The following is a 27,743-nucleotide window of genomic DNA, read 5'->3' on the forward strand; positions in this document are numbered from 1 at the left end:
CAATGTCATATTTACACTAAACTTTCTCCCCCATGGAGCTGTCCGGTCTGGTGGTTTCACTACACTGTTGCTTGCAAAGAATAAACCTTGAAGGTTGTCAAAGAAAAGGCACACCTCATGCAGAACAACAAAGGTAAACGCCCAAGCAAAAAAGCTCATCACCCAGAATAACACATTCAACAAAACCATCTTCCAGAAAGGAAGGCAAAATAAAGGTGTTCTCGGGCGAAGGAAATGGAAGAAAATGTGTTTTTCTACTCTAAAACAAAGCATGCTCAGGTGATTTTTTTTTCAAACAGAAAGGATGTTGATAGCAGAAGGGGCCTCAGAACAATGGGAATGAAGGGATATGTATTAATTAGGGTCCTCTGAAGAATCACTAGAAAAAAAGATAGATAAATAGACAGATAGATAGGTAGATAGACCGTGATGAGAGATTGGATAGACTGGCTCACATCATCAGGGGCAGAACGCTCCTCCAGTGGCCCTGTGCAGGCAGGAAAACCAGGGAAACCATGGTGTGCTTGGTCCACAGGAATGGAAGCCACAGGAGAGAGATCAATGATGCTGTCCATTCCAAGGCTGAAGGTCTGGAAGCCCTCTAGGGAGGACCTCGGGCATAGACTCAAGAAGCTGGGGTGGTGGTTTGAATCGGTATGTCCCCCATAGATTCATGTGTTTGAATGTTTGGTCCATAGGGAATGATACTATTAGGAGGTGTGGTCTTGGTGAAGTCGGTGTGGCCTTGTGGGAGAAAGCATGTCATGGTTGGGGCAGGCTTTGAGGTCTCGGGTGCTCAAGGTATGCGCAGAATGGTGCACAGTCTCCTTCTGGTGCCTTTGGATCAAGAGGTAAAACTCTCAGTTGCTTCTCTAGCACCATATCTGTCTGCACACCACCATGTCCAACCGTGATGATCAAGGACTAAACCTCTGAAACTGTCAGCCAGTTCCAATTATAGATTGTCCTTTATAAGAGTTTCCATGGCCATAGTGTCTCTTCACAGCAAAAGAAACCCTAACTCAGATACCTGGAGTCTGATGTATACAGGTGAGGGTAGCAGAAATGCACTCACACCAGCGAGATACACACCTGTATCACGTTCCCAGGGTCTCAAGGCCTTCAGCCTCTTAGGTGGTACCTTCTACATTCAGGGCTGGTCTTCCCCCTTAGCTAAGCCTCTCTGGGAACATCTTCACACACACACATCCAAGGGTGCATTTAATTAACTTACTAGGGACCTATAAATCTAATCAAGTCAGTAATCGAGACCGATCATCTCATAAGTCTAGAAACGGACAACATGGTTGCTCTATAGTATAGCTAAGATTTTTATTGTAGATACTAGAGAGAACTGTCAGAGGTATCTGGAAAAATCTAGAGTAGAGAACCTGGCCATGAGAGACGCAGGAACAGAACTAGGAGAATGGGAATGGGGGTGAGACAAAGATAAAGGAACATAGAGAGGGTGAGAGAGTGTGTATAGAAAATAGCAGGGTGATAGGGAGAATGAGCTGGGGAGGGAAGCCCGTGAGCGGGAGGGAGTTTAGGACAGGGTGAGGTGAGCATGCTAGGATGCTCCTAGCATGGACTTTGGAATGTGTAATAGGGATTCAGATACTGAAGAAGACTGGAGGCCAGCATGAACTCTGATATTCTGATGGTCATCACAGGTAGCCATTTGTCCAGCCAGAGCTAAGGAAATGACTTCTTTTGGTAGAGGGAAACTCCTTTTGGTAGTAGTTGCTGGGAATGCTGGCTTTTATTTAACCAATAGAAATCCACTTAGATCCCAGGATGAGCAATTTCTGGATATTTAGACTGCCTTTTGGGGTTTGGAGCATTGGGAGTCTCCTTTGGACCTGACAATAAGTAAAGGGATTTAAAATAGCCCTTTATTTTATTAATTTATGAATCTTATTAACTTAATGGGTATCAAACTCAAGGCCTTGAGCATGCTAAAAGAAAATACATTTTGAAAAAATATATGTGTTAAATATTATATATAAATAATAAATATATATTTATAATATAAACATGAGTTCATACTTGGTGCTACAAGGTGTCAAAAGGTAGGGGCTACATATTCATAACCAGAGTGTTTATTCCAGTGAGTTCAAATTCATGTCCCCTCCATGTTGGAAGGGCTCCATGAAATCAGTATCTTTATGCCAAATATAGATTTTTGGCACAAGAGTACATGATCCCAAGGGGATGGAGATATGGCTCAGTGGTAGAGTGCCTTACTATCACAGGCAATATCCTAAGCATGACCCCTACGACCACAAAACCTTTCATTTTTTAATTTTCAGGTTTTTTTGTTGTTTTTCTGTTTTCTCTCATATATTACATCCTGACCACAGTTTCCCCTCCTTCCTCCCCTCTCCCCCATTCCAATCCACTCCTCCTCCTTTCTCTTCAGAAGAGGGCAGGCCTCCCAGGGACATCAACCAAACATGGCATACAAAGTTGCAGTAAAATTAGGCACCTCCCCTCCTATTGAGCCTAGACAAGGCAACCTAGGATGAGGAAGAGGGTCCCGAAACCAGGCAAAGAGTCAGAGACAGCCCTGTTCCCACTGTTAGGAGGCCTGCAAGGAGACCAAACAACCATATCATATATGCAGAGGGCCTAGGTCAGACCCATGCAGGCTCCTTGATTGTCAGTTCGTCTTTTTTGTTTTGTTTTTGAGACAGGGTTTTGCTGTGTAGTCCTGGCTGTCCTGGAACTCAGTCTGACTTCGAACTCACAGAGATCTGCCTACCTCTGCCTTCCGGGGTTAAAGGCATATGTTGCCACTGACCTGCCCCCCCCCCACCCAATGCAAAATTTAAAAAAATATTTTAATTATTCTTCAAAATATCACACAATATATGAATATTTTATCATATTCATCCCTCCCCAGCTGCCCCCCTTCCTATCCAGCTTCATATGTGTTCTCCTCTCCACCTGACTCTTTCTAAAACACACAAATAATCCAGAGTCCCAGTATACATTGGCTGACCATTCAGGTACAGGAGTGGTTGCTATACCAGGTATCACCCCACTGAAGGGAACTGCCTTTCCGTTCCCAGCAACAGTCAAGTGTCAATGACTGCTAGGCTAGGCCTGAGATCTGTGGGTTGTTTCTGCACGGCTGCCATTAGGAACGATGTCATGATGAATAGGGTTGTGAGTGTATGCAGTTTCACTTCTGGACTTGCATCTCAAAGTATAATTCCCCAGTCACATGGTTATTCTATTTAACACACCTAAGAACCATCATGTTGTTTTCCAAGATGGTTGATTCATTTTATAACCACAAGAACAGTATCTGAGGGTTGTAATTTCTCCACATTTTTGCCAATACTCATTATTTTTCTTTTCTATAATTATTCTTGTTCTTGGGTGATGCCGACAACTTCACAATTATATGAATAAAGTCATCTCTCTCTCTTTTTGTGTTCCACTCAGCATCCTGTGGGCTAACAGCTAGAGGTGATGGAGAAACGGAAGCAGTATTTTACCCTAATGTATGGACCCTGGCTCACCTGCTAGAATTTTCTCACTATCCTGAACCAAGGTTCCCTGGCTTGTGTTGGGAGGTTCTCGCAGTGTTCACCCCAGGCTTTGTTTCTGCCTCTGATCCCGCATGGAGACTCCACAGGTTTCAGCATCTCCATCCTGGAGACTCCACATGCTTCAGAGTCTCCATCCTGATGGTCACCAGCCCTCTCCCCAGCAGGAAGAGAGAAAAGATAAAGCCATTGTCTCTCTTCTGCAAATCAATCTATTCCTCCTTGCCAGTGAGCCCCTGAATTCTACTGAGCAGCGCCATTTCTAGTAGTTTTAAATTCCTGATCATTTCCCCTCTTCCTTCACCATTATTTTTTTGGTCATTTTGTTGTCTTTTTCTTGTTTGCTGATCTTTGTCTGTTTGTTTGCCTGTTTGGGGAATAATGTGCTGGTTCCCACGATTTTCTCTGTCTTTTAAAATTTTTTTTAATAGAGAGATGTTAAGTTCTAACTGTTCTCTACCAATATTTAAAAATCTCTTAAAAAAGATTTAATGTTAATTTTGTGTATGTGTGTATACATGCATCTGTGTATGTGCCTAGGTATTCGGGTGCCTGCAGAGTCCAGAAGAGGGTGTCAGATTGTCCCGAGCTTGAAGTTACAGACGGTTCTGGGCCAGCCAACATGGCTGCTGGCAACCTTCCTCAGGACCTCCGCAACGGTTGTGTGCATTAACTTCTGTGACATCTCTCCAGCCCCTCTATCACCTTTTCCAAAAATTTTAGAAATGCTTGCAGGTATCCAGAGGACTCTCGAACACATGCAATTGTTCACCCATTGTTAGGCACCGTTCTGCACGTGGGCTTTAGCAGAGAGCCAGTCTTCTGTTCTCACAGCACATCAGCATGAATTGTGCTCACATGAAGCAAGACTTCATTATCTTATAAGCAAACACTGTGCTTGTAGAAGGTAAGTTCAGTACCTCTAATTCAAGAATGTCTGCTAAACTTCTGTAGATTATCAAGTCCATATACAAGGTGTTCTGGATTGAATCCGAACTGTCCCTTAGAGGCACATGTTTTGAATCCTCATTCCCTAACTTGTATACTGTTTTGAAGATTGCATAGATTTTAGAGTGTAAAGGACAAACCTAGCTGGGGTTCTATGTTCTCCACTTCCTGTTTGTAGGTTATGTATAGCAACTGCCTCATGCTCCTGCATCTATTCACGTCGCTACTCTGGAGGCTACATCTTCCTGATGGACTGAAACTTCTGTGGAACCAGGAACCAAAACAGGTCTTTCATTCCCAAAGTTGTTGCTGTTGGGCGTTTGGTCACAGAAAGGATAAAAGTAGCTGCTGTAGAAAATTGGTCCAGGAGAAATGGGGCTGCTGGTTTGATGACCTAACCGTATGATGGCCTTTGGAATTGGTTTGCAGGAAAAACTTGGAAGAGTTTGGATCTGTGGGGTAGAGAGACCTTTGGATGCTACAAGCCCCACTCAGTGGGTAATTATGGGTAGACCAGAAGGCTAATCCAAATGCAGCCGGCGGAGAATGTGCTCATAATGTTTTAGATGGAAACAAGGCCTCAACGGGGAATGTGGTTAGAGGCCAGTTATGGTACCTAGTAACAAAAAATATTGCTATAGAAATGTGTGCTGAAAATTAGAATGAAGTTGATTTTAAAAATAATGAGCAAACTTACTTGGAAAACTGGAAGGTGGCATAGTCTCCAGGCTGGAATATGGTGAACGCGAGGTACTTTTCAATGGACTACAGCGCTTTGATCTTGGATCACCTAGGCCTCCAACTGGACAAACTATGAGCATATAAAGCAAGTTACACCTTTCATGAGACCAGCCCAGTGAGTATGGGAGAGTCAGAAAGTCAAAACCTGGCACCTTGCTGCCAGCAGGCTCCCATGGCTCTGTGCCGAACTGTGCGGTCTCTGGTAGCCTCTGCAAGTGCGGGTGTTCCTGTGGGTTCTCTCGGGGGTCAGGCATGAGTTTATCACTGTTTAAAGTTCTTTGTTAACATATTTAAAGGATTTGAAAGACTTTATCTCAGATCTCACCGAGTAAGCCTCTGAGCACACCATGGACTAATGCTCTACTGGTGTCAAAAGCTTTCCCTTCCGGCAAACTTTATAGTATTTGGGGAGGAAGTTCACTCGGGACTCCTTTTCTCAATGTTTGCATTTTCCCCTTTTAAAACAGCCGCTTTGTTACCTGAGACCCCTGAGGCCATAAGGATGGCCAACTGTCCAGCAAGTTGTTAATTATTTCTTTCATGATCACGTTTCAGTCAGTCACATCCAAAGAAGTCATTTTCCTTGCTTCACCTCAGGCGGCTGTTCAAATGAAAACGCTTACAGTCATTTTCACAGAGCTAAGGGGAGGAAGAGATCATTGGCAAAAGGCTGCTTCTAGGGGAAAAAAAAAGTTATTTTCTACATAAATACCTGCTCAACCAAGTCTCACAGTGAAGTAATCACTGATCCTTAGAAAGAAAAGTCCACACAGCTGCAAGCGCCAGCTCCTGGGTGGAAACGCAAAATTTAGCATTATCAGCAAACAGCATTGGAACATAAAAATAAGGGGGAGGCGCCTTCTAGTGGCTAGAACTGGAACTGCTCCCAGTTACACCCACATGCCTAATCAGAGATCAGAGAAGTATTGCCTCCTGGATTATTTTTCTTTTGAGACGGTTTGTCTCTGCAGATGGTCTGGCTGGAAATGTACTACACAATCCAGGCTATCCTCAAAGTCACTGCAAACACCAGGATGATAGGCACAAGGCACCATGGCTGGCTGCCCCATGAGATTTGTGGACATAGTCCCCAGAGATATTATATGGCTTCTAGATCTGGCAAGTTGGCTAACGTCTTGTGCCGATACGAAGAGGAGAACTAATGTTAATGTTTCAAAACCAACATTCAGCAAGGCTCCTTCTGGACTAAAGTGTTATTATTTTCTCTTCCGTGAAAGGCCTCCAATAGATCTGCAAACATTCAAAACTCCTTGCCACAGAGAAGTCCATGTTTAAAAAAAAACACTTCCACTGTGTCAGTGATCCAGATAACTACGACCACCTGTTAGAATGAAGGGGTGTGCTGGGGGGAAAACCAACGCTATACTTCTACAAGCAAGCTAAGATACTAATTCAACATTTCAGCACAGGAAGCACACAGAAAGCTGTTCTGGATATAAAGTGGTCTGCATTTTCATTAATTTTCAGTACTTTTGCAACTGTTCATGACGCTGACAGAATCCAACATGACAAACTCAACATAACTATTTCTCTGCAGTCAGGTCACACTCGATGGCGCTCCATTAGTGACTTACAGATGATGGAAGTCTGTGGGAAGATCTTTAGCTGACAGAATAACCCACCCCACTCCTGATGGATGAAGCTGAAGGACTGAAGGTGAGAGATAAAGGGACACAGTATGACTTTCAACAGTGGGTTTCCACCATTTTGTTTCCACTGGCTTTAAGAGGAAGGTTTTTGTTTTGTTTTGTTTTTCCACAGAAACAAAACAAAACAAAAAAGGATTTCAGGCAAATAAAAAAATAGACTCTAGGTAGTCATGGTTCAGTATTCCATTTCTTTATTTTACCTTCATCAAGGCAAGCCAAGTACAGATGCTGTACATTAAAAACATAAATATACCTCTCACACCACGTCCATTTCCACACAAAGGACTTGTCCATCTGCTGCTCTCTGAAGTGCAGATCCACAGTTAAATGTACAAAGAGCCATCCGCCGGTCCCACATAGCCAACTCCAATCAGCAAGACATCGATTAGCGTCCATATTCCCAGGCCACCGAAGCTGAAGAGCTTGCCGAGGCCTTCACGCCACTGGCCCAGGTAGAAGCGATCTGCTCCAAATCCCCCAAGGGTGATGCTGCAGAGAAAAACAGAACAGTCCTGACTCCGTAGGTGCAGTCAGGTAGTTAGCACCACGGTAGGAAAGGGTCCGAGAGGATCTCCCTCATGATTACACATATACAACACCAAATAATCACGGACAAGAAGGCAAAAATAAACAAAGAATTCAGCATGTGTGACACCCTGGGCTCGATTCTTGGTAGCAGAGGAACATCAGGAAACACACAATTTTTAGCTTTGTTGAAATCCAATGCTTCCTCACTGTGGGGACCCAGCTTGCAGTGCTGGTGTGGAGTCAGAAACTGAGTCTCGAGGCACTTGACATACCTAGCAGACTGGGATCAAGTCACCTGACCTTAGTTACTTCTCCCTAGAGAGGGAGTCTTAAAGTTCCTTTACATTCTAAGATCTAACAAGCTGGAATACAAGGGAGAAGCTCAAGCACACAGAACAGTGCAAAGGAGGGGAGCCCGTGGGCCAGCCCCAGCAGGCACCCACCCATGGCCAACTCTGCTGGGGTCCTACACCCTCCCCCGGTGCAGAGCAGCCTGTATCCAAAGGAAGCTTCTGCATCTCAGCCAACTGAATGGAATACTTAAGAGAAAAAGTCTGCATCTGGACTGAGCAAGCACAACCTTGTCCTGTCATTACACCCTAAACGGCAAATGACAGCATTTACACTGGATGGCACGGGCCATCTCAGGATGGGAGGTGCATGCGCCTGGACAAGTACTATACTACTTGATAAAGGGGACCTGGAGTGCCCATGACTTTGGTATCTGAGGGGTTGAGGAACCAAGAGCATTCTGGAGCAAAACTGCAGACATCTTATCTTCAGGGTGAACATTCTGAAAAGCCTATGCTGAGCTGTGACAAAAAGCGCTGACAATTCCAGTCAGCTGTTCAGTGCAGCGTGCGGTGTGAATGCTGACAGTGGAAGGGACCCCAGGTGAGGGTGTCGTGGGAATGCTGTCACTGCAATCTTTCTGTCAGACCACACTGCTTCAAATTAAGATGAGATCTGGTTTGTTGTTTCACCAGGCCTGGTGGCTCACACCTGTAACTCCAGTGCTTAGAGGCTGAGATAGGATCATTGTGAGGTTGAGGCCTGTCTGGATGACATCTAAGTTCCAGGCCAGCCAGAACTACATGGTAAGAACCTATCTCAAAAAGCAAAATGAATGAACAGAGCAATTTGAAAGTCAGCCATGAATTTTAATTTCAGCCACTGCAGACAAAGCCGACGGACAAGACAGTTACTGGATCGTACTCGTGTTTCTGAGCTCCACCATGGAGTCTTCTTTTAGTTTTCAATTATCCCCTTTCCCAGACAGGGTCCTTCTCTTTCCTAGATCCTAAAACAGAGGCACTGTTGCCACCAAGGGGGACCTTCGGCAACATCTGCAGAGATTCTGATTACCAAAACTGACAATTAGTAGTAGCCTATCAGTAGGCCAGCAGGCATCCCAGTAGGCACAGGACAGCCCCAAGACAAAGAATTTGGCCCAAAATGTCAACAGCAGATGGAAGGGGAACCCTGCCTAGTGTCACACACTACAGGCCTTGGGGTCTCGGGCCTAAGACTTCAGATGTTCAGGGTCTAACTTTCCAACATCACTTCACTGAAGTCCCTCCTGGTTTCTCCTTCCATGGGAAGAGCCGGTATACTTCTTTCAGACACTGTTGAAAGTTTAATAATACACAAGTGTATTTCCTTTCCTTCTGTGCATGCAGTGTGTGGTATATGTGCGTGTGCAGAGTGGGGCCATTGGCTCACCCGAGCTGCCTTGCTCTCTTATTAATCACCTCATCACCTGACTATAGGCGGGCAACCAGGCAGGAAGTAGAGGCAGGGTGATGAGAATTCTGGGAAGAGGAAAGAGTCAGTCTGCAGTCATCACCCAGACACAGAGCAAGTAAGATCTAACTGCCTTGCCATAAAGGTACCAAGCCATGTGGCTAACATACACAAGAATTATGGGTTAATATAAGTTATAAGAGTTAATAAGAAGCCTGAGTTAATAGGCCAACCAGTTTATAATTAAGGTAGATCTCTGTGTATTTCTTTGGAACTGAATGACTACAGGACCGGGTGGGACAGAGACCTCAGTCAACAAAATGGTGTGCCAACATGGGGCTGACCAAATCCACTTAAAAGCCTGAGAGAGCGTGGGAAGTTACTCTAGTAGAAAAGAATAGAGTTAAGCCCAGCTTCTTGACAGCAGCACTTTCCCAGGTGGGCTCTGCTTCCTAGAGGCAAGAGCTCTCATTTAAGAGAGGCCTCCTGACTCAGCTTTAGCTGCCACGAAACACTTAAATGGTGTTGATGAAAAGCTGACCGCATGCTTTTTGGTGGTGGCAGGGACCTGGAAACGCCATAGAGTTGTAGCAATAAACATGGCTCCGGCCAGTACCTCCACCATGATGCTAGATGCTCAGAAAGCTAAGGAATGGGATGGATCCAGCCATCAAACCCATGGCTTTAATTCTAGCCATATTGTTTATCAAATTAAAGACTCATGTGGTCAGAAAATAAGATATATACAGTAAAGATAGATTCAGACCAAAAAAAAAAAAAAACTCTAAATGATTTACAGTATGTTTAAAAGTATATATGTGGGCTTGGGAGAGAAAAGAAAAAGGTTAAAGTTCTTAAAATAAAAAAAGAAAAAAAAGAGAGTACTTGGGTGTGGTGGCACACACCTTTAATCCCAACACTTGGGAGGCAGAGGCAGGCAGATCTCTGTGAGTTCAAGGACAGCCTGGTCTACAAGACTTAGTTCCAGGACAGCCAGAGATACAGAGAAACCCTGTCTCAAAAAGCCAAAAATTATAAAATAAAAGTAAAAGAAATAGAGTTTAAAATAAAACCACATAAAGATGAAAAATACACAGAGAGTCTGGATGCTGTTGTGTTGTCTTTGAATTGCATGACTGCTAAGGAAGGAGCAACAGCTGCTAAAAGACATTTGACTACAAATGCTGCTGAATTAATCCAACATACATATTTTGAAAATGAATTGACCATAAAGTTGAAGTCGAAAGATATGCTACTTTGGAGAAGAGGTTTTTGTTTTCACAAGAAATGAGGGACTGTGGATTCCTTCTGCATTAAGAAAAATCAGGTTAGACCAAGGAAGATCCCCTGAGGAATCTTCAGTAGGAGGAGTGGCCTCCATGTCTCAGTTCTACATCCAGAACAGATTCAAGACTGCTGCCTGAGATGATCAAGCCTCACAGGACACTCCAGTTAGGACTTGATCATAATTCTAAATTTTCTTTAGATCCCCGAAAGATTATCAGTGCCCCCAAGCAGCAGAAAGCATCCTGGAAAACTATGCTCACATTCCCAAAAGTGGATTATGTATGCTTGTCTTTGTTTAGAATACTGGTTACAAGTTGTTATGGATAATGGTCAGTAGAAAAGCTAAACAAACGAGATCAGATTCAGAGTTCTTGCTTAAAAAAAACAGGGTGGGGGGGTAAGTACTGTGGGACAATGGTCTGTACCCTGTCACTTGTATTTTAAATAAATGCTGATTGGCCAGTAGCCAGGCAGAAGTAGAGGTGGGGCGACGAGAATTCTGGGACGAGGAAAGAGTCAGTCTGCAGCTGTCACCCAGACACAGAGCAAGCAAGATGTGACCACCTTGCCATAAAGTTACAGCCATGTGGCTAACACAGCCAAGAATTATGGGCTAATATAAGTTATAAGAGTTAATAAGAAGTCTGAGCTAATAGGCCAACCAGTTTATAATTAATGTAGGCCACTGTGTGTTTCTTTGGGACTGAATGACTGCAGGACTGGGTGGGACAGAAACCTCGGTCAACACCTGACTGCACCCAAAGCTCACCCAGCCTCTGGGAACCACTGGACCCAGCATGCACTGCTGCAGGGGCTGCTGGGATCTGAACTCAGGCTCTCATGCCTGTGCAGCAAGCACTCCACATACTGAATCATCCATCTCTCCCGAATACCCACTCATTTTTATGCAAGAGTTATAGGTATACAATTTCTAGACAGGAAAATTATAGGTAATTTAAAATATTTTTTGTTTTGGGCCAATTAGATGGCTTAGTAGGTATAGGTGCTTGCATCAAAAGCCTGGTCCCAGGTCTCACCCCCAGAACCAAAGCAGACGGGGAAGGAGAGAATCAACTCCACAAGATTGTTTGCTGGCCTCCATACGTATGCTGGGCAAGCACTCATACACACTTACTCATGTATATATACACACACACAGCAAAACAAAAATGTTCAAATTAAAAGTTTTTTCTTTATTTTTCTAGTTTTCAGTTTGGGCACACTTCTACTGTCTATAGTAAATCACTGACAATACGCATTACAGACCTGTATCAAACAGTCTGCAGCATTTTAGGGACTCAGGTGGCTGCAGGCTGTGAAACCCTGGTTGTCTCTAAGAGCGTGTAACAGTAGTTCCAGCAAATCACATTTCGGGGGGTGGGAGGCAAGTGGAGGGCGGGCAGCCAACGCTGCTCAGGTCCACAGAGCTCCAGCGACTGTTCCACTCTGGTCTCTTAGCATCTACCTACCCTAAGTGGGAGGCTCAGGTGAAGACCAGACTGGCTGAGTATGATGTTTAGAAGATTCCACAGACCCCAAAGACACCCTAGGAGCATTTAAACTCAGCAGGACCAAAGCGTACCTCAGAGCCAGAGCAGTTGACCACTTATAGCCTCCGGTCCAGTTGCAATACAGCAGTTTTGGGAAAGTCCGGTTACCTTACACAAAAACAAAAACAAAACAAAACCATGGGTACATAAAATACCACTCTCACAGAGACTTATGAACATTGGTATTGTAATTTAGAATATGAAAGAAGTTAAAATCTTTTTACAAAAATATTTACTATGTCAAACAATATAACGACATAAAACAAAATTCTTGTCATTTAATGAAAAAATGCAGTGCCTACATTAGTTAACTTAGGGCTAACCATGTGGAGATAAATATAAAACTGAATCCATCTTAAATCATCTATCAAATGAATTCCAGAAGGATCATAGACCTAAATATGAAAAGCCAAACTTGGGTTTTAAAAGAAAATGCCTTTGTCTATATGAATCCAGAATAGAAAAACAATAAAAACACAGGCAGAACGGGCTGGTTCTGAAAGGAACTCCCACTCTGACTCGAGTGCATGTTAGAAGTGCATGCGTGCAAGCATGGGAACCAGGGTTTGCATCTCCAGAGCTCACAGATAAGCTGGGCAGGCACACAATTCTAGCACTGAGGAGTCAGGGACAGGAAAGGCCTGGGTCAGCTGACCAGTCAGGGCTGGAATTGGTGCACTCTGGACTCAGTGAGGGACCCCCCCTCAACAGAGTGGAGAGCAATCACGAAAGGCACACAATACCAATTCCAATTCCAGGCCTCCAGGTGACCCCCGCCCCCCAACACACACACACACACACACACACACACACACACACACACACACACACACAAGGTTACGAGGCAGACACTCTCCTGAAAGGAAGCAGGGTATAAGTTCAGAAGATGAGTCATCTCTGCAAAGGTGGAGCAAAGGGAGAACCTGTTACCTCAGGCAGATAACAGTCCATCTGCACTGATGGCAGCTAATGCCAGTGAGCTTCAATTTGTCTTAGACCTGAGAAAGTTTGCTCACAGTTCCCTCAGACTCTGCTCCTTACCCAAGCAATGAATGTGGTCTCGCACCGTGCAGTTAGCAAGATAGCGCTGCCGAGGACAGGCCACTGTCATGCAGCTGGTGGAATTGGTACACTCATAGTCTGTTTCGGGAAGCTGCCAGCAAAACCTGCAAGTCATGTTGATGATAAAGTTCCTCTGGGGTTTGAGGTCTTGATCCTAAGGACCAGAGCACAAAGTGAATCTGTTACAATATGGGGCTGTTAGAACATCAACAGACTACAGTCACATGACACCAAATTTCTAAAACATTTATATTTAGGACCTAGCAGTAAGTAAAGGAAACAGGTTAAGTAGCATCAAGGGGGGAAAAATCTATATAGGTTACTTATAGGAAAATGGCTATGGACTGGGTGTGGTGGTGCCTATTTTTAACCCCGCACTTAGGAGGCAGAGGCAGGTGGATCTCTGTGACTTCAGGGCCAGCCTGGTCTACATAGTGAATTCCAGGATAGCCAGAGTTATATAGTGAGACCCTCCTTCTTGAAAACAAAACAAAACAAAAACAATAAAAGAAAGAAAAAAGGAAAACCCCTTTTAACCCCAATAAATACCTCGGAGGCAGAGGCAGGTAGATCTCTGAGTTTAAGGCCAGCCTCGTCTATGCAGTGAGTTCTAATACAACTAAGGCCACCCTGTCTCAACATCCAGAAAGTGTTATTTCAGTGTGGTATTTCACCACTTTTGTTAACCTTTAAATAATGTATATTCATATTTTTATATAAGAGTCTGAAGAAATGGCTTAGTGGTTAAGAATGACTGCAAACAGGGTTCCAATGCTGAGAGTGGGGAGTGGACGGCTCCCACCCCTAACCAAGAAACTATCTATAACTGGTACCCATCTTCAAAGGAAAAATTACTCCTCTCCAACGGCATCTCCTTGGGCACATTAACTACAATACAGGGTAGGTACCAGGTCCAGGAGTAGATGTTGGCCAACACAAAATCACAAAACAGACTCAATGGTATTTTTGTAGACTTTTTGTCTCAGATAGCTTGGTTTGGACATTTTTTTGTCTTATTGGTCTTTTGTTTGTATATTCTGGTTTCTAATTTTGTATGTGTGCATTGTGTGTGTATGTATGTAAGCTTCTTGAGTTTCTGTTTGCTTGTGTTTATAAGACAGGAAAAAAAGGGTGTGGAGTTGGGTGGGTACAGAGTTGGGAAGAATCTGAGAGAGAGCATGATCAGAATATATTGTAAGAAAACTTTTTCTTTTTCCAATTAAAAAAGACACCCCCCCAAGAACACTGACTGTTCTTCCAGAGAACCCAGGTTTCATTCCCAGAACCCACATGGCGGCTCACAACCATCTCTAATTCCAGTTCTAGAGGATTCCTTGCCCTCTTCTGGTTCCGAGGGTATCAGAGGCATGTGGCTGCACAGATATGCATGCAGGCAAAACACCCATACGCTGGAAAAAAAATTGAAGAAAGAAAGAGGAGGAAGAGCAAGAGGAGGAGGAAGAGCAAGAGGAGGAGGAGGAAGAGCAAAAGGAGGAGGAAGAGCAAGAGGAGAAGGAGCATGACGAGGAGGAGGAGCAAGAGGAGGAGGAAGAGCAAGAGGAGGAGGAAGGGCACGACGAGGAGGAGGAAGAGGAGGAGGAAGAGCAAGAGGAGGAGCAAGAGGAGGAGGAGGAGCAAGAGGAGGAGGAAGAGCAAGAGGAAGAAGAGCAAGAGAAGGAGGAGGAGCAAGAGGAGGAGGAGGAGCAAGAGGAGGAGCAAGAGGAGGAGGAGGAGCAAGAGGAAGAGGAGGAAGAGCAAGAGGAGATGAAGGAGCAAGAGGAGGAGGAGGAGGAGCTAGAGGAGGAGAGGAGGAGGAGCTGTGTGCTTTCTATCATACTGTAGCACCTCAGGCTCAGAAGAAACAGGATACAGAGAGCTCTGCGTGACTGCCACCATGTGGCTCTCAGGTGAACTGCATTCTGGTTGACATGACAAGTGCTCATGGAGCATAAGTAACAACCCCAGAAAGACTGAGTCAGGAGAGAGTGAGGACACCTTAGCACTGAGGAGGGGCCATGTGCTTTGCTTACATAAGGACCAGACTGGGCCCAGAGCTCGGTGTCTCTCAACAAAGACCACACCTGATCTTTCCATCTACCTGGAAGGTTTGCTCCCTTACTTGCCCAGGGAGCTACCAGGTATGCCATGCACCTACTCAACCCCTCTCTATACCACCAAGAAAGAGACCGGATAGAAAGAAGGAAAACATACGAGAACACGGGAAGGGAATGAAGTTCCGTGCTCTGAAATCTAGTTTATGTTTCCCGCAGGCTGATAGTTAAAAATGTCAAGACAACTCATAAAACCAAAACTGTCCACAGGGGCAATGCTTCCTTCTCTAAGACAAGGCCAGTACTCACTCCGGGCCAGAACGTCTGGAGCCTTGGCTGCACCTGTATTAGGGCTCCTCTTTCACCTCGAGCCCTAAACAGCACCTTCCACGAAACCTCTGCAATTTCATTTCTAAGGTTGTGCTTTAGGAAAACTAAGTAAACCAGGTCATACTTTTCATTTAAATTTTAAGCAGGAGATCCTTTAAATTTTTTAAATTACAGCCTTTAAATAACATAACTTAGAAAGTTACAGCCACTGTGAAGACACCTGAGCTCAGCTCTTTCCTGAGAAACCAGGAGTCTGACTTGGAGTATGCAGTGTCCTTTTCTTCTCTCTCTCTCTCTCTCTCTCTCTCTCTCTCTCCCCTTCTCCTCATTCTTAAGTCTAAATTACGCACATCACATATTTCTACTTTAATAAACTTTGCTTCGCTCTGACTTGGCCTAGTCATGGATATGGCTTTATCTAAGTGGGAAGTCCCTAACAGGGCACTGGTCACAGTACTGTGCTGCATCCCCATCACTGACGAGAGAAATCCCTTTGCAAGTTCACCTGGGGTAAAAAAGACATTACCATCCCTCTGTACACTAGTTCTCACTACACACTACACATGAGCTCGTGAAGGACTTAGGCTAGGAAACTAACACTCCCAATCCCATAGAGCAACGCTGCCCCCCAAGAACACCCAGTCCACCTGTTAACATAACCCAAACAGGGAAACCCAGTATGGAAGGAAGTGGAAGGTTTTATTTATAATCATGCTTCTTTCAGTGTGTGTGCGCTATGTATGTGCTCTCATGTGTGTGCGTATGTGCATCTGCATGTGGAAGACAGACTGACATCCATCCAGTGTCTTCCCTGATAGCTCTTTACTGAACTAGAGTTCCGTACTCAGGTCCTTAGGTAGGCACAGCAACCGCTTTACTGACCAAGTCAACATCCAGTGCTAGTTCAGCTAAAAGGAACAGTCAGCCCTCAAGGTCCTGTCTGTCTCTCCAGCGCACACAGATTGTGGGATTATGGGTGCGTACAGCCATTCCTAGACTTTTACAGTGGCGGTAGGTACCAAACTCCAGTCTTCATCCTTGCACAGCCAGTACCGTACCAACTGAGCTAGCCTCTAGCCTCTCAGCCCAAGATCTTCATATTTTGGAAAAAAAAAATGGCAGTAGGTCAGGGATTGTTGAGGGCAGGGCCTCATGCATACTAAAGATATGTTCTACCACTGAGATATACTCCTAGAACCAAATGCAAGACTTAAAAAAAACTTTGCACTGCAGTCACAAAAGACCATAATCCAATCATTTCTAGATATCCCCGGCCCGCGTCTGACCAGTGTAAGCCACATTTTTAATGCGATACTCCACGCAGTTGGAATAAGTAAACTGCAATACTTACAATGCAGGTAACAGAAGGTCTCACGGTACAGTCAAAAGTGACAGGCTTCCCGTAAGTACAGGAGAAATTGGTCGCACAGTCTATACAGTCTGCAGGAAGGCGGCTACACAAACCATTGCTTGGACACTTCATCATGTAAGGGGGGATTTCAGTACTTTCTGTGAGGTGAGAGAACATCTTATTCTCTAGGAATAGTGATGAGAAGAATAGCGAAAAACAGTGGAGAGACTAATCATTAGCCAGGACACATGTACTGGAATTCAAACAGCACAGACTTCGGGTCTGGGACACCCACCAATCTAGGAGGGGTTCTGTCACCAGCTAGCTAGGACCTGGTACCCTGGTTGGTGATATTAGCAAAAAGCACTCCATCCCTGCCTCCCAAGTGGCTATGAAAACCGAAAGTGCTCATTGATATACAATGCCAGCAAAGTGCTGGGTCCAAGTTTGACTCAGCAGCTACAGGCACAGGGGAAAAACTAAAGCTTGGACAAGGCAGAGTCTGTGCAAAACCCCAGAGGAAGTATTTGACAGAACCGGAATCAGAACACACATCTCTTCAATGTCCTTTTCATCAGAATTTACTGATAGAAAAATGAAGCCACTGACACTCAATTCTAGAAAATACTGTTATTAGTATGTATGCCCAAATAAGAATCGCTGAAATACCTCTGTCAGCTTCAAGGCTGAGTCATTGAAATAATGGAACTCCAAAGAGAAGAACCTACAGAGCCAGCATCTATTTAGCAAAACAGAAGCACTTGAAAGCTGGCCTAAAGTGGCCAATTCTATAAAATTATCATTACCCCTCATGTTTCTACCTCCATGTGACTGGCTGGTTCAAATAACAAAACTGAAATGGCCATAGGTCTGGCTAGCTACAGTGGCTGCCAGAGAAACTGAGGAAAGAAAGGCCCTAAGGGGGTAACTTCCTCAAGCTCCCGATAGCACGACCCCACCAAGTTTATAACCACGGATTTATCCGACCCTTCTAATCGCTGTGTATCGCACAGCATTAAGGAGGCATTGTAGACTCTTTTTTCATTCAAGGGAAAACAACAGTGGTAAGGAATTGGGAAATAATAATAGGCAATAATAAATAAATAATAGGCAATAATAAATAAACGGAAATGAGGAGTGTGGTGCTGGATTAAGAGGTGAGTCAGGCTTCAAAAAGGAATCAAACAGCAAACCTGTCTAACTGAAAGCAGCCCTCTGCCCTTCATTTACATATCTAAACAACAACAACAACACATCAAATAGCCAAAACCAAAAGGTGACTTCGTAGAGTAAAGAAATGCTTATCGGAAACAGAGAGAGTGGGGAAAACCTACTCCAGGGAAATATGCACATTTACTAGAATAGAAAATGTCTAGTACCTGCTGCCCTGGGAACTACTGTGAATATGCCTGTTGGGCCCGGATCCTTTACTGCCTGAGCCAGCGGCTGCGAATGCTCTAAATTTAAGGATCCTACAATTAGAGAAACATGTTATCCTGGGATATGGTAGCCTTGGTTTATGTGCTTAACAGGTAGGGGCTGCGCAGGGCACATAATGGTTCATGAAACGGAAACGACCGGGACGACTTGGGTTTTGGGTTACCGCGGCCCGGAGGGCTGTGGCGCCCGGTCGTCTGTCGCCGGCCTTCCGCGCTACTGGTGCCACCAGGTTGCCCGCTGCGGTCCCCGACCTTGAACTCACCGTCGCCCGACAGAACGTAGCACTGGGACAGGAAGAGCAGCACGCGGGACAGGAGACGGACAGACCTCAGCGGCTCCGCCGCAGCCTCCATCTTGCCGGTGCGCGTGCGCACTTCCGGGCCAGTAGGCGGGACTGGGGGGGTGCGCCGAAGGGGGCGTGGCAGGGCGTGGCCCGCAGGCGCATTGCTGCTGGGCTCCGCCTGTGGCCATTGCCCGGTCCCAACTCTGAAGTTGGGTAGCCAGCGGCTGGAGGTGGCTAGGAGCTGAGCCGCCCTCACACCCTTTGAGGAGACGTCCCTCTCTTTCCACTGGGAGTCTGGGAGAGGGCGGTGATGATGTTAACTCATTTTATTTCAGTTGATCCATGCAGCTAGGAAAGTAGCTCCAAGAGGGTCAGGTGGCTGGGGTCCCAGGCTCCAGGACCCAGGACTCCTGCGTTGGGTTTCACCCAGTCTAACTTTGGGGGGAACATGCGGTTCTTACAACAGTTCCTCTGAGACTGGGAAAAGCAGGTCAAGCCTCAGGGGTCTGGGACAAGAGCCAAGGGTGTGGGATTTTCATGCAAGAGGAGAGTCCCAACGCTGTCCAATCAAGAGACCACCAACAGTGAGGAGGGGAGCTGACCTTGGCGATCTGCACTGTTTCCATCATGCAAATCACAGGATAAGCTGTTGACATGCCTCTCTTTTCTATGCCTGTATTTTGTTGACATGCACTTTGGGGTCCTCAAACACCCCATTCCCCCACTTGTACATTTGATAAGTGAAAACGTACATAAAATGGTGTCTGGCATTCGACAAATGCACTCTACATCGTCACACTGGTCTCATCTATGACACTAACTGATGGTTCATTCTTAGTTTTCCCAGGAAGTTAAATGACTACTATGTCAAAGACAGATTTCTTTCTGCATCTAATTTGAATTCTGCAGCACCTACTGAAATAAATCCTTAACTAAATTCTCTTTGGCATAAAGCTATTTTAATTAGGTTCCAAGACAGTAAAGTTTGGAACCTAATTAAGTTCTTTCAGTTAAAATCAGAAATATGGGGGTGGAGCGATGATTTGGCATTCAAGAGCACTGGCAACTCTTACAGAAGACCTAGGTTCGATTCTCTGCACCCACACATCACCAGGGACCTGGTACCCTCTCCTTGCCTCTGTAGTGCACAGACATACAGGCAGACAAAACAGTCATAAACACAGAATAATAATAATTTTAAAAATATCAGATACAGTCCAGGGGTACAGACAGGTAAATCTCTGTGAGTTCCAGACCAGCCAGGACTAGATAGTTGAGACCCTATCTCATTAAAAAATAAAAAAGTCAGCAATACACTTGATTCAGCAAAGCAGTGAAACACCCCATGAAAGCAGTAATTCAGCCCTAGGAAAGCAATGTAACCGGCACACACACTGCAGAGGTTCTCGAAACACCATGTGATGTATTTTATTTGGGACTTTATTTTTTTCTAATGATAAAGAATTATGATTTAGAAGCATTAAAATTGCAGCTCTTAATCTACAATGCAAATAACAAATTCCACGAAATTTGAGGTCCATAGTCCTTTGCCACTAACACAATATTAGTGCTTCTCCTGCCATTGCTGGCTAAATGATCTAATGATTCTGACTTTGGACGTGAAGTTTCAGTGTGAACTTTAGTAAAAGAGCCCTAAAAATACCTGAGACGTGTGTATTAGAAAATAAGACCCCCTCCCCATGGGCTTTTATTTAAAATCTATTTTCGTTGTTTGGTAAGAGGCGGTAGCTGCTGGGGACTGAGCCCAGGGCTTCATACATGCAAGGCAGATGCTCTAGTTATAAACTACAGCCCCCCAGCCTGGAAGTGTGTCTTTTGAAAAAAAAAAAAAGAAAGAAAACTTTTGATAATTCTCACTAGTGTTTTCCTCTTTGAATGAATACCATTTTACCAGTGAGGTCTCTGAAGTTTTGATCTCTTTGAGTTTTTCCAACTTCTTCTGTTTAGTCTCAGAACACAATGAATTAAAAATTTGTATATATCAAATAATCATTGCCCATTAGGTGAATTCATTAGTGGCCTACCAGTGACCCCAAGGTTCTGAGAAGTACTAATATCTTAAGTGGTTAGGAAAATGTAGAAGTACAAGGAACAGACTTCAAAAGTCTTCCTCAGCATTTAAAGTGCGTGATTTTTTTAGGTTCTTCAATTTTTCAATGACAGAAGCTAGTGAAATTTCTCCATGAATTTTGTTGTCTCTTGTTCGAACATTTACTGCGTTATTTATCTTTTCTTTTTCACCAACCACTGTAGAAAAGAAAATGAAATAAACATTTTTAAAATTAATGATTCACCTACAGTTAACAGTCATTTTGATACATACCTGAGTTTCCCCTCAATATTACTTACTAAATTACAGTCTAGGGAACATTAGGGTCTCCCTCAATAGTTAAGTGTCTTGAAGGGAGGGGATGGTGTCTAAGCCCTTCTCCTGTCTACTTGAGGACACAAATGGGAAGGGAGCTTTTACCAACATCTGGTTCTTCCTACCCTATTTGATGATGCCAAGGAAACACGGAGTGGTTGGATCCAGGCAAGTCAACCAGAATTTTCTAGAATGTAGGGGAAAGCCTGCTCTCTCTAGTGACCAATATAGTGAGTGGATGCAGGAACATGCATTCAAGTTTCCTGCCACATAGAAAGAAGAGACTGGTAAGTGGAATAAAGTGTAAAGGATCAGAGCAAAGCAGGAAACAGAAATGGAGAGACACGGTCCTAGTGAGGGCTGCGTTCCCAGTTACTCTTTCCACAGCGTGGTTATTAATTCCACCTTTCTGGTCATTAGTTACTCTGGTACCTTTCCAATCTGCTAATATGAGATTTACAATACAAGGCAAACATTGCCAGTGAACAACTGTTGGCAGAACAACTCTGGGCACTTTTTTTTCTTTCTGCTACACAACCTTTTAGCTTTCAGTCACATCCATACTATGCCTATATGAATAGGCATAGCAATTTCAGTTTCTCTTGATATCATTGCTAATTTTCATTTATTTCTTTTTTTAAAGCCATATTTTGGATTACACCCAATTACATATCTCTCGGAATGCTACTTATTCATCTTTTCTTTTGATAATTTAAAATTTGAGTCTTTTCTACACATAACTTAACTCAAGCTTTCTAATAAACCAGAAAACCAAGGGGGAGCATCTGGGCTTTGTGTTGGGGTCGGGTAGAAGTAGTGCAATTCCACTGAAGAAATAATCTGGGTGCCTATCTCCATTTGGGCTTAAACATTAACTGTCGCTAGCAACGCCACGCCACGGACCCCACGTGGAGCGAGTGACGCTGCACCATGGGCTCGGCGTGAAGCTGCAGGACACTTCCTTGTGCACTACCATCAACAGTCAACTTGTGATAAGTAGTTACACCATTTCCCTCCTTTTTATTTTCCTTAAGTAAAACCCCAAGCAGAGTATCTGAAAAAGTGGACTTAAATTACCCAAAATAAAATTATACTGAGCCAGTTGTGCGTTCCGTATCTTCTTATTTAATGTACAGCTGTCATCTAAGTCCACATCGGCCATAAAGCCTTCTTCAAAACATTCCTTGGACACCTAGAAGAAGGAGGGTATTTCTGTCATTACATCATAGCCAGACACCACAGCAGCCCCGTTTCCCATCTCCTCATACCCTGCACAGCGACTGCCACTTTGTTCAGACTTTGTCTGTGACTCAGAAAGGCTTGGAAGGGAGGGCGTGTTACTACTGAATCTAGGTTGTCAAAGCCTGCCACTTCACTCTCAGACCCCTTGCTCTGGAGGGCATTCCAACAGCCTGAGATCATACAGGCTCATGGTGCCTGTGTCCTTAGCTGCAGCCTCACAAGATGCCACACTAGAAACAACCAGCTAGGGGCTCAGCAGTCAAAAGTAAGAATTGCTCTTGCAGAGGATGTGGGCTTGGTTCTCAGAACATACATCATGGCTCAGCCCCCATCCCCGCTAGTTCCAGGGGCTCTGGGAGCCTCTTCTAAACTTTTTAGGCACCAGACACAAATATGGTGCACATACAGACAGGCAGGGAAACACTCATACATAGAAAATAAATGAGCCAGGTGTGATGGTATATGACTTTAATCCCAGCACTCAGGAGGCAGAGGCAGGAGGATCTCTGTGAGTTCGAGGCTAGCCTTGTCTATGTTTCAGGACAGCAAGGGCTACATAGAGAGATCCTGTCTTTAAAAAAAAAGTTCAAATAACCATTTTTTAAAAATTTAAAAGCTGCTCCCAGACCTCTACCCTAAATAAGATGAGGAATATCCGTTGTTGTGAACCGCAGATAATAAGGTTTCTTTTCCCAATAAAGACATGTAGGAAAGAGCAAGTGTCAAGGGCTCAAAAACATAAGAAGAGGACTGATGCAGCTCCACAGACATAATTCACACATTGCTCCCCACAACTGAGAGCTCAGGCTGTTAGAAACATGCTAGGTAGGCATTATCTTCAATCACCAACCTACACGGTACATGGCAAGTTATTATACACTTTGAAGTCTGTCATTCTGTCATCGTACCTGAAGTGCGTAATCTTCACAAGTTGGACCTACAGGGATGACCATTACCTGGCGAGGAGACAACCAGAGAGGCCTGAAAAACACATAAAACAAGTATGTTTAAAGGTATTTAAAAGTGATCACTTATGTGGTTAAAAGTAATCAACACTTTCTCAAGGTGAGCTTCATGAGACAGTGGTATTGGTAAAATGGCAAAGAAGCAAACAAAACTTTAAGCTGGGAGGCATCAGAGTAGACAGAAAAGGAATTTTGAGAGGAAAAGAAGGAGGACACATTCTTGTACTCCTAGGCCTTTATCCCAGTAGCCTTGTGACTACACAGCACCTCACACTGCACACTGTAGCATTGTGACTACACAGCACCTCACACTGTACACTGTAGCCTTCTGACTACACAGCGACTCACACTGTAGCCTTCTGACTACACAGCGCCTCACACTGACAGCCACAGCAGCCTTGTGACTACACAGTGACTCACACTGTAGCCTTGTGACTACACAGCGCCTCACACTGTAGCCTTCTGACTACACAGCGCCTCACACTGTAGCCTTCTGACTACACAGCGCCTCACACTGACAGTCTTGTGACTACACAGCGCCTCACACTGACAGTCTTGTGACTACACAGCACCTCACACTGACAGCCACAGCAGCCTTGTGACTACACAGCACCTCACACTGTACACTGTAGCCTTGTGACTACACAGCATTTCACACTGTAGCCTTGTGACTACACAGCGCCTCACACTGACAGTCTTGTGACTACACAGCGCCTCACACTGACAGCCTTGTGACTACACAACACCTCACACTGACAGTCTTGTGACTACACAGCACCTCACACTGTAGCCTTGTGACTACACAGCACCTCACACTGTAGCCTTGTGACTACACAGCACCTCCACACTGTAGCCTTGTGACTACACAGCACCTCACACTGACAGCCTTGTGACTACACAGCGCCTCACACTGTAGCCTTGTGACTACACAGCACCTCCACACTGTAGCCTTGTGACTACACAGCACCTCACACTGTAGCCTTGTGACTACAAAGCACCTCACACTGTAGCCTTGTGACTACATAGAACCTCACACTGACAGCCTTGTGACTACACAGCACCTCACACTGTAGCCTTGTGACTACACAGGACCTCACACTGTAGCCTTGTGACTACACAGCACCTCACACTGCACACTGTAGCCTTGTGACTACACAGCGCCTCACACTGACAGCCTTGTGACTACAAAGCACCTCACACTGTAGTCTTGTGACTACACAGCACCTCACACTGACAGTCTTGTGACTACACAGCGCCTCACACTGACAGCCTTGTGACTACACAGTGCCTCACACTGACAGCCTTGTGACTACACAGCGCCTCACACTGACAGCCTTGTGACTACAAAGCACCTCACACTGTAGTCTTGTGACTACACAGCACCTCACACTGACAGTCTTGTGACTACACAGCGCCTCACACTGACAGCCTTGTGACTACACAGTGCCTCACACTGACAGTCTTGTGACTACACAGCACCTCACACTGTAGCCTTGTGACTACACAGCACCTCACACTGTAGCCTTGTGACTACACAGCACCTCACACTGTAGCCTTGTGACTACACAGCACCTCACACTGTAGCCTTGTGACTACACAGCACCTCACACTGTAGCCTTGTGACTACACAGCACCTCACACTGTAGCCTTGTGACTACAAAGCACCTCACACTGTAGCCTTGTGACTACATAGAACCTCACACTGACAGCCTTGTGACTACACAGCACCTCACACTGTAGCCTTGTGACTACAAAGCACCTCACACTGTAGCCTTGTGACTACATAGAACCTCACACTGACAGCCTTGTGACTACACAGCACCTCACACTGTAGCCTTGTGACTACACAGGACCTCACACTGTAGCCTTGTGACTACACAGCACCTCACACTGCACACTGTAGCCTTGTGACTACACAGCGCCTCACACTGACAGCCTTGTGACTACACAGTGCCTCACACTGACAGCCTTGTGACTACACAGCACCTCACACTGTAGCCTTGTGACTACATAGCACCTCACACTGTAGCCTTGTGACTACACAGCACCTCACACTGACAGTCTTGTGACTACACAGCGCCTCACACTGACAGCCTTGTGACTACACAGTGCCTCACACTGACAGTCTTGTGACTACACAGCACCTCACACTGTAGCCTTGTGACTACACAGCACCTCACACTGTAGCCTTGTGACTACACAGCACCTCACACTGTAGCCTTGTGACTACACAGCACCTCACACTGTAGCCTTGTGACTACACAGCACCTCACACTGTAGCCTTGTGACTACACAGCACCTCACACTGTAGTCTTGTGACTACACAGCACCTCACACTGCAGCCTTGTGACTACACAGCACCTCACACTGACAGTCTTGTGACTACACAGCGCCTCACACTGCACACTGTATCCTTGTGACTACACAGTGCCTCACACTGAGTCTTGTGACTACATAGAACCTCACACTGACAGCCTTGTGATTACACAGCGCCTCACACTGACAGCCTTGTGACTACACAACGCCTCACACTGTAGCCTTGTGATTACACAGTGCCTCCACACTGTAACCTTGTGACTACACAGTGCCTCACACTGCACACTGTAGCCTTGTGACTACACAGTGCCTCACACTGTCAGCCACAGCAGCTTTACTTAGTACAGCTCTGACTGAAAGTCCCAATTGTTCTTCAGTGGGTGAACCGTCCAACATGGTCAACCACACTTTGGAACACCTAGAACAATCCCAGTGAACCGACAGAATAAAGACGGCTCTTACTTCTAGCAAATGAAAAATAACCAGTCATAAAATGATATATTACACGACCCATTTATGTGACATTCTTGAACTGACAGAATTGTGGAGAAAAAAATGGTGTACGGTTGCTGGATTAGTAGATTGCTGTGGGATAGAGCATGTGTATCCATAAAAGGTCAGCATGAGTGTTTGTTACAAACGATGGCATCTTCAGGACCATGACTGGTGGTGATGACTTCATGTTTACATGCGATACAATCTTATGGAACAAAACACAGCCATGCATTGAACTGACCACACAAGAAATGGTAATATCAGGACAGGGCTGGCAGCATTGATGCATGGTTGTGATTACTGTATAATTCTGCAACACGAAACCACTGGGGGAAAGTGGGTAAATTATACATCTCTCTGCACTCCCTCTTACAACCACATGCAAACCTATGAATGTGTCCAAATACAATGCTGTTTTAAAAAATACAGAGGGCGATGTTTGCTGTGAGACACAGTTACCTTTTTCTTCATCATGGTGTGGTGGGGACACTTCCCAGCCACTACTTTATTAATATTCAGTCACATACTTCTATGCTCTGGTCTCACCCTACCCCATCCTACTGCCCCAGAGAATCTCATTTTCTGAGACATTTTCATCAAAATCTGGCAGGTATTTGAAGCTGATACACAAAGTGTGGGGAGTGTGGCTGTCCCTGACAGAGACCAGCCACTCCATAGAATCACCTCTGTCCCCTTCTGCACGTCCTCATCCCACCAGCTTCCCTTAGCTTTTGACCCACTTCACTATTCCATTCTAATCAAGACACATCACTTTACCTATTTCTACCTGTTTAAACCAGAGCCAACCATTTAGAAATATAAACATGCTAATTCGTGTGTATTCCTCCCTGCGCTTTGGCTTCTGTAGAGCTGTAATAGTTTATAAGCTCTGGGAGATCACAGTACATTGCTCTGGATGAGTTATTGGGGACACATAGACTTTCTAGGTACGCAGGACCTTTGCAAGATGCTCAGTTCAGGAATGTCCCACTTACTTATACTGCTCAGTCAGATGAGCACAGCATGTTGCCTGGGGACCGTGTCACCAAGAAGGCAGCATCGCCTGGCAAGGCTGATGCAATGACACAGAACTTTTGGAGGAAACAGAGGCAGGGGCCCTGGCAATGGCACCCAACATCTACTGCAGTGGCTGCAGGGACAAGAGCTCTGGAGACAGCAGATTCTGAAGGCAGAACTAAGCTATTAGTAGACAGGAGCTAGCGTTCTGCTGGTGCCTTCTGGATTGCAGCATCCCAGGGTGTGTTATATTAGTACCAGCTCTTACCGTGGCTGTTGGCAAGGCAGCTGCCTCTAAGCATGGGGTTTAGTGAGTCCCATGATGCTGGCTCACTCCCTCACTTCTCTAAGAAGTTGCTCCATGGCACTGCTGGCAGAACAGAACAAAGCAACACCCAGAGCTGCCGTCTTTTCTAAGGAAATCGCTATCCTCGTCACTGGCCTTGCATAAAGAAAGGGACACAGAACAACCACTTGCCCCAATGTAGCTTGTTGCTCCCCTGGATTAGGACTGCTGAGAGTCGATTCCTCAGAAGAGTTTAGCAATGCGGAACCTAGTGAGGTCACATTCATGTGGTAGAGTCCATGACTCTCCTGTTGGCCACAGTTCATGAACCAATGATTGGGTCCTCTTGAACATTCAAAAGCTCAGCAGTGCAGGCCTTCTGCTGGGCAATACCAGAGCTGTCCTAGTTCTGCTGCTGAGATGGAAACCATGGCGAAAGCAGCCTGAGGAGGAGGGTTTATGTGGCTCACACCCACATCACGTTCATCACTGAAG

General features: G+C 45.1%; 2 protein-coding genes across 5 annotated transcripts in view; both read right to left on the minus strand.

Moving 5' to 3' along the window:
• Positions 1-7,084: 7,084 nt before the first annotated feature.
• Positions 7,085-18,638, minus strand: Tm2d3 (TM2 domain containing 3). 4 transcript variants are annotated; one of them, XM_048434773.3, is made up of 6 exons: positions 18,521-18,637; positions 18,198-18,290; positions 16,819-16,976; positions 13,066-13,240; positions 12,057-12,132; positions 7,085-7,405 (listed from the first exon to the last, which is right to left on the minus strand). In XM_048434773.3, the coding sequence occupies exons 1-6, from the start codon at positions 18,609-18,611 to the stop codon at positions 7,240-7,242; spliced, it is 759 nt and encodes a 252-aa protein (XP_048290730.3). In that variant the 5' UTR covers positions 18,612-18,637; the 3' UTR covers positions 7,085-7,239. The 4 variants fall into 4 exon arrangements, with proteins under 4 accessions (XP_048290730.3, XP_048290729.3, XP_048290731.3 ...); XM_048434772.3 differs by having other exon boundaries at positions 16,819-17,003; XM_048434774.3 differs by lacking the exon at positions 18,198-18,290 and having other exon boundaries at positions 18,521-18,638.
• Positions 18,639-19,944: 1,306 nt separating this feature from the next.
• Positions 19,945-27,743, minus strand: part of Tars3 (threonyl-tRNA synthetase 3) — a 50,598-nt gene continuing 42,799 nt past the window's right edge. Inside the window, exons 17-19 of the mRNA XM_087901570.1 lie at positions 23,078-23,150; positions 22,005-22,119; positions 19,945-20,809 (exon numbers count right to left, since the gene is read on the minus strand). Coding sequence (XP_087757696.1) covers positions 20,661-20,809; positions 22,005-22,119; positions 23,078-23,150 — 337 coding nt within the window. The 3' untranslated portion in view covers positions 19,945-20,660. The remainder of the gene's footprint in view (positions 20,810-22,004; positions 22,120-23,077; positions 23,151-27,743) is intronic.

The sequence above is a fragment of the Myodes glareolus genome, chromosome 24 (genome assembly GCF_982192425.1).
Source record: "Myodes glareolus chromosome 24, mMyoGla1.1, whole genome shotgun sequence".
In the NCBI taxonomy this organism is placed as follows: domain Eukaryota; kingdom Metazoa; phylum Chordata; class Mammalia; order Rodentia; family Cricetidae; genus Myodes; species Myodes glareolus.

Coding starts and splice junctions, on each gene's coding strand:
- Tm2d3 (XM_048434772.3), bottom strand. CDS start 18,611: ATGGAGGCTGCGGCGGAGCCGCTGAGGTCTGTCCGTCTCCTGTCCCGC. Junction 13,241..16,818: donor GACCTTCTGTTACCTGCATT/GTAAGTATTGCA, acceptor TCTGGTCCTTAG/GATCAAGACCTCAAACCCCA. Junction 12,133..13,065: donor AGACCACATTCATTGCTTGG/GTAAGGAGCAGA, acceptor TTTTTGTGTAAG/GTAACCGGACTTTCCCAAAA.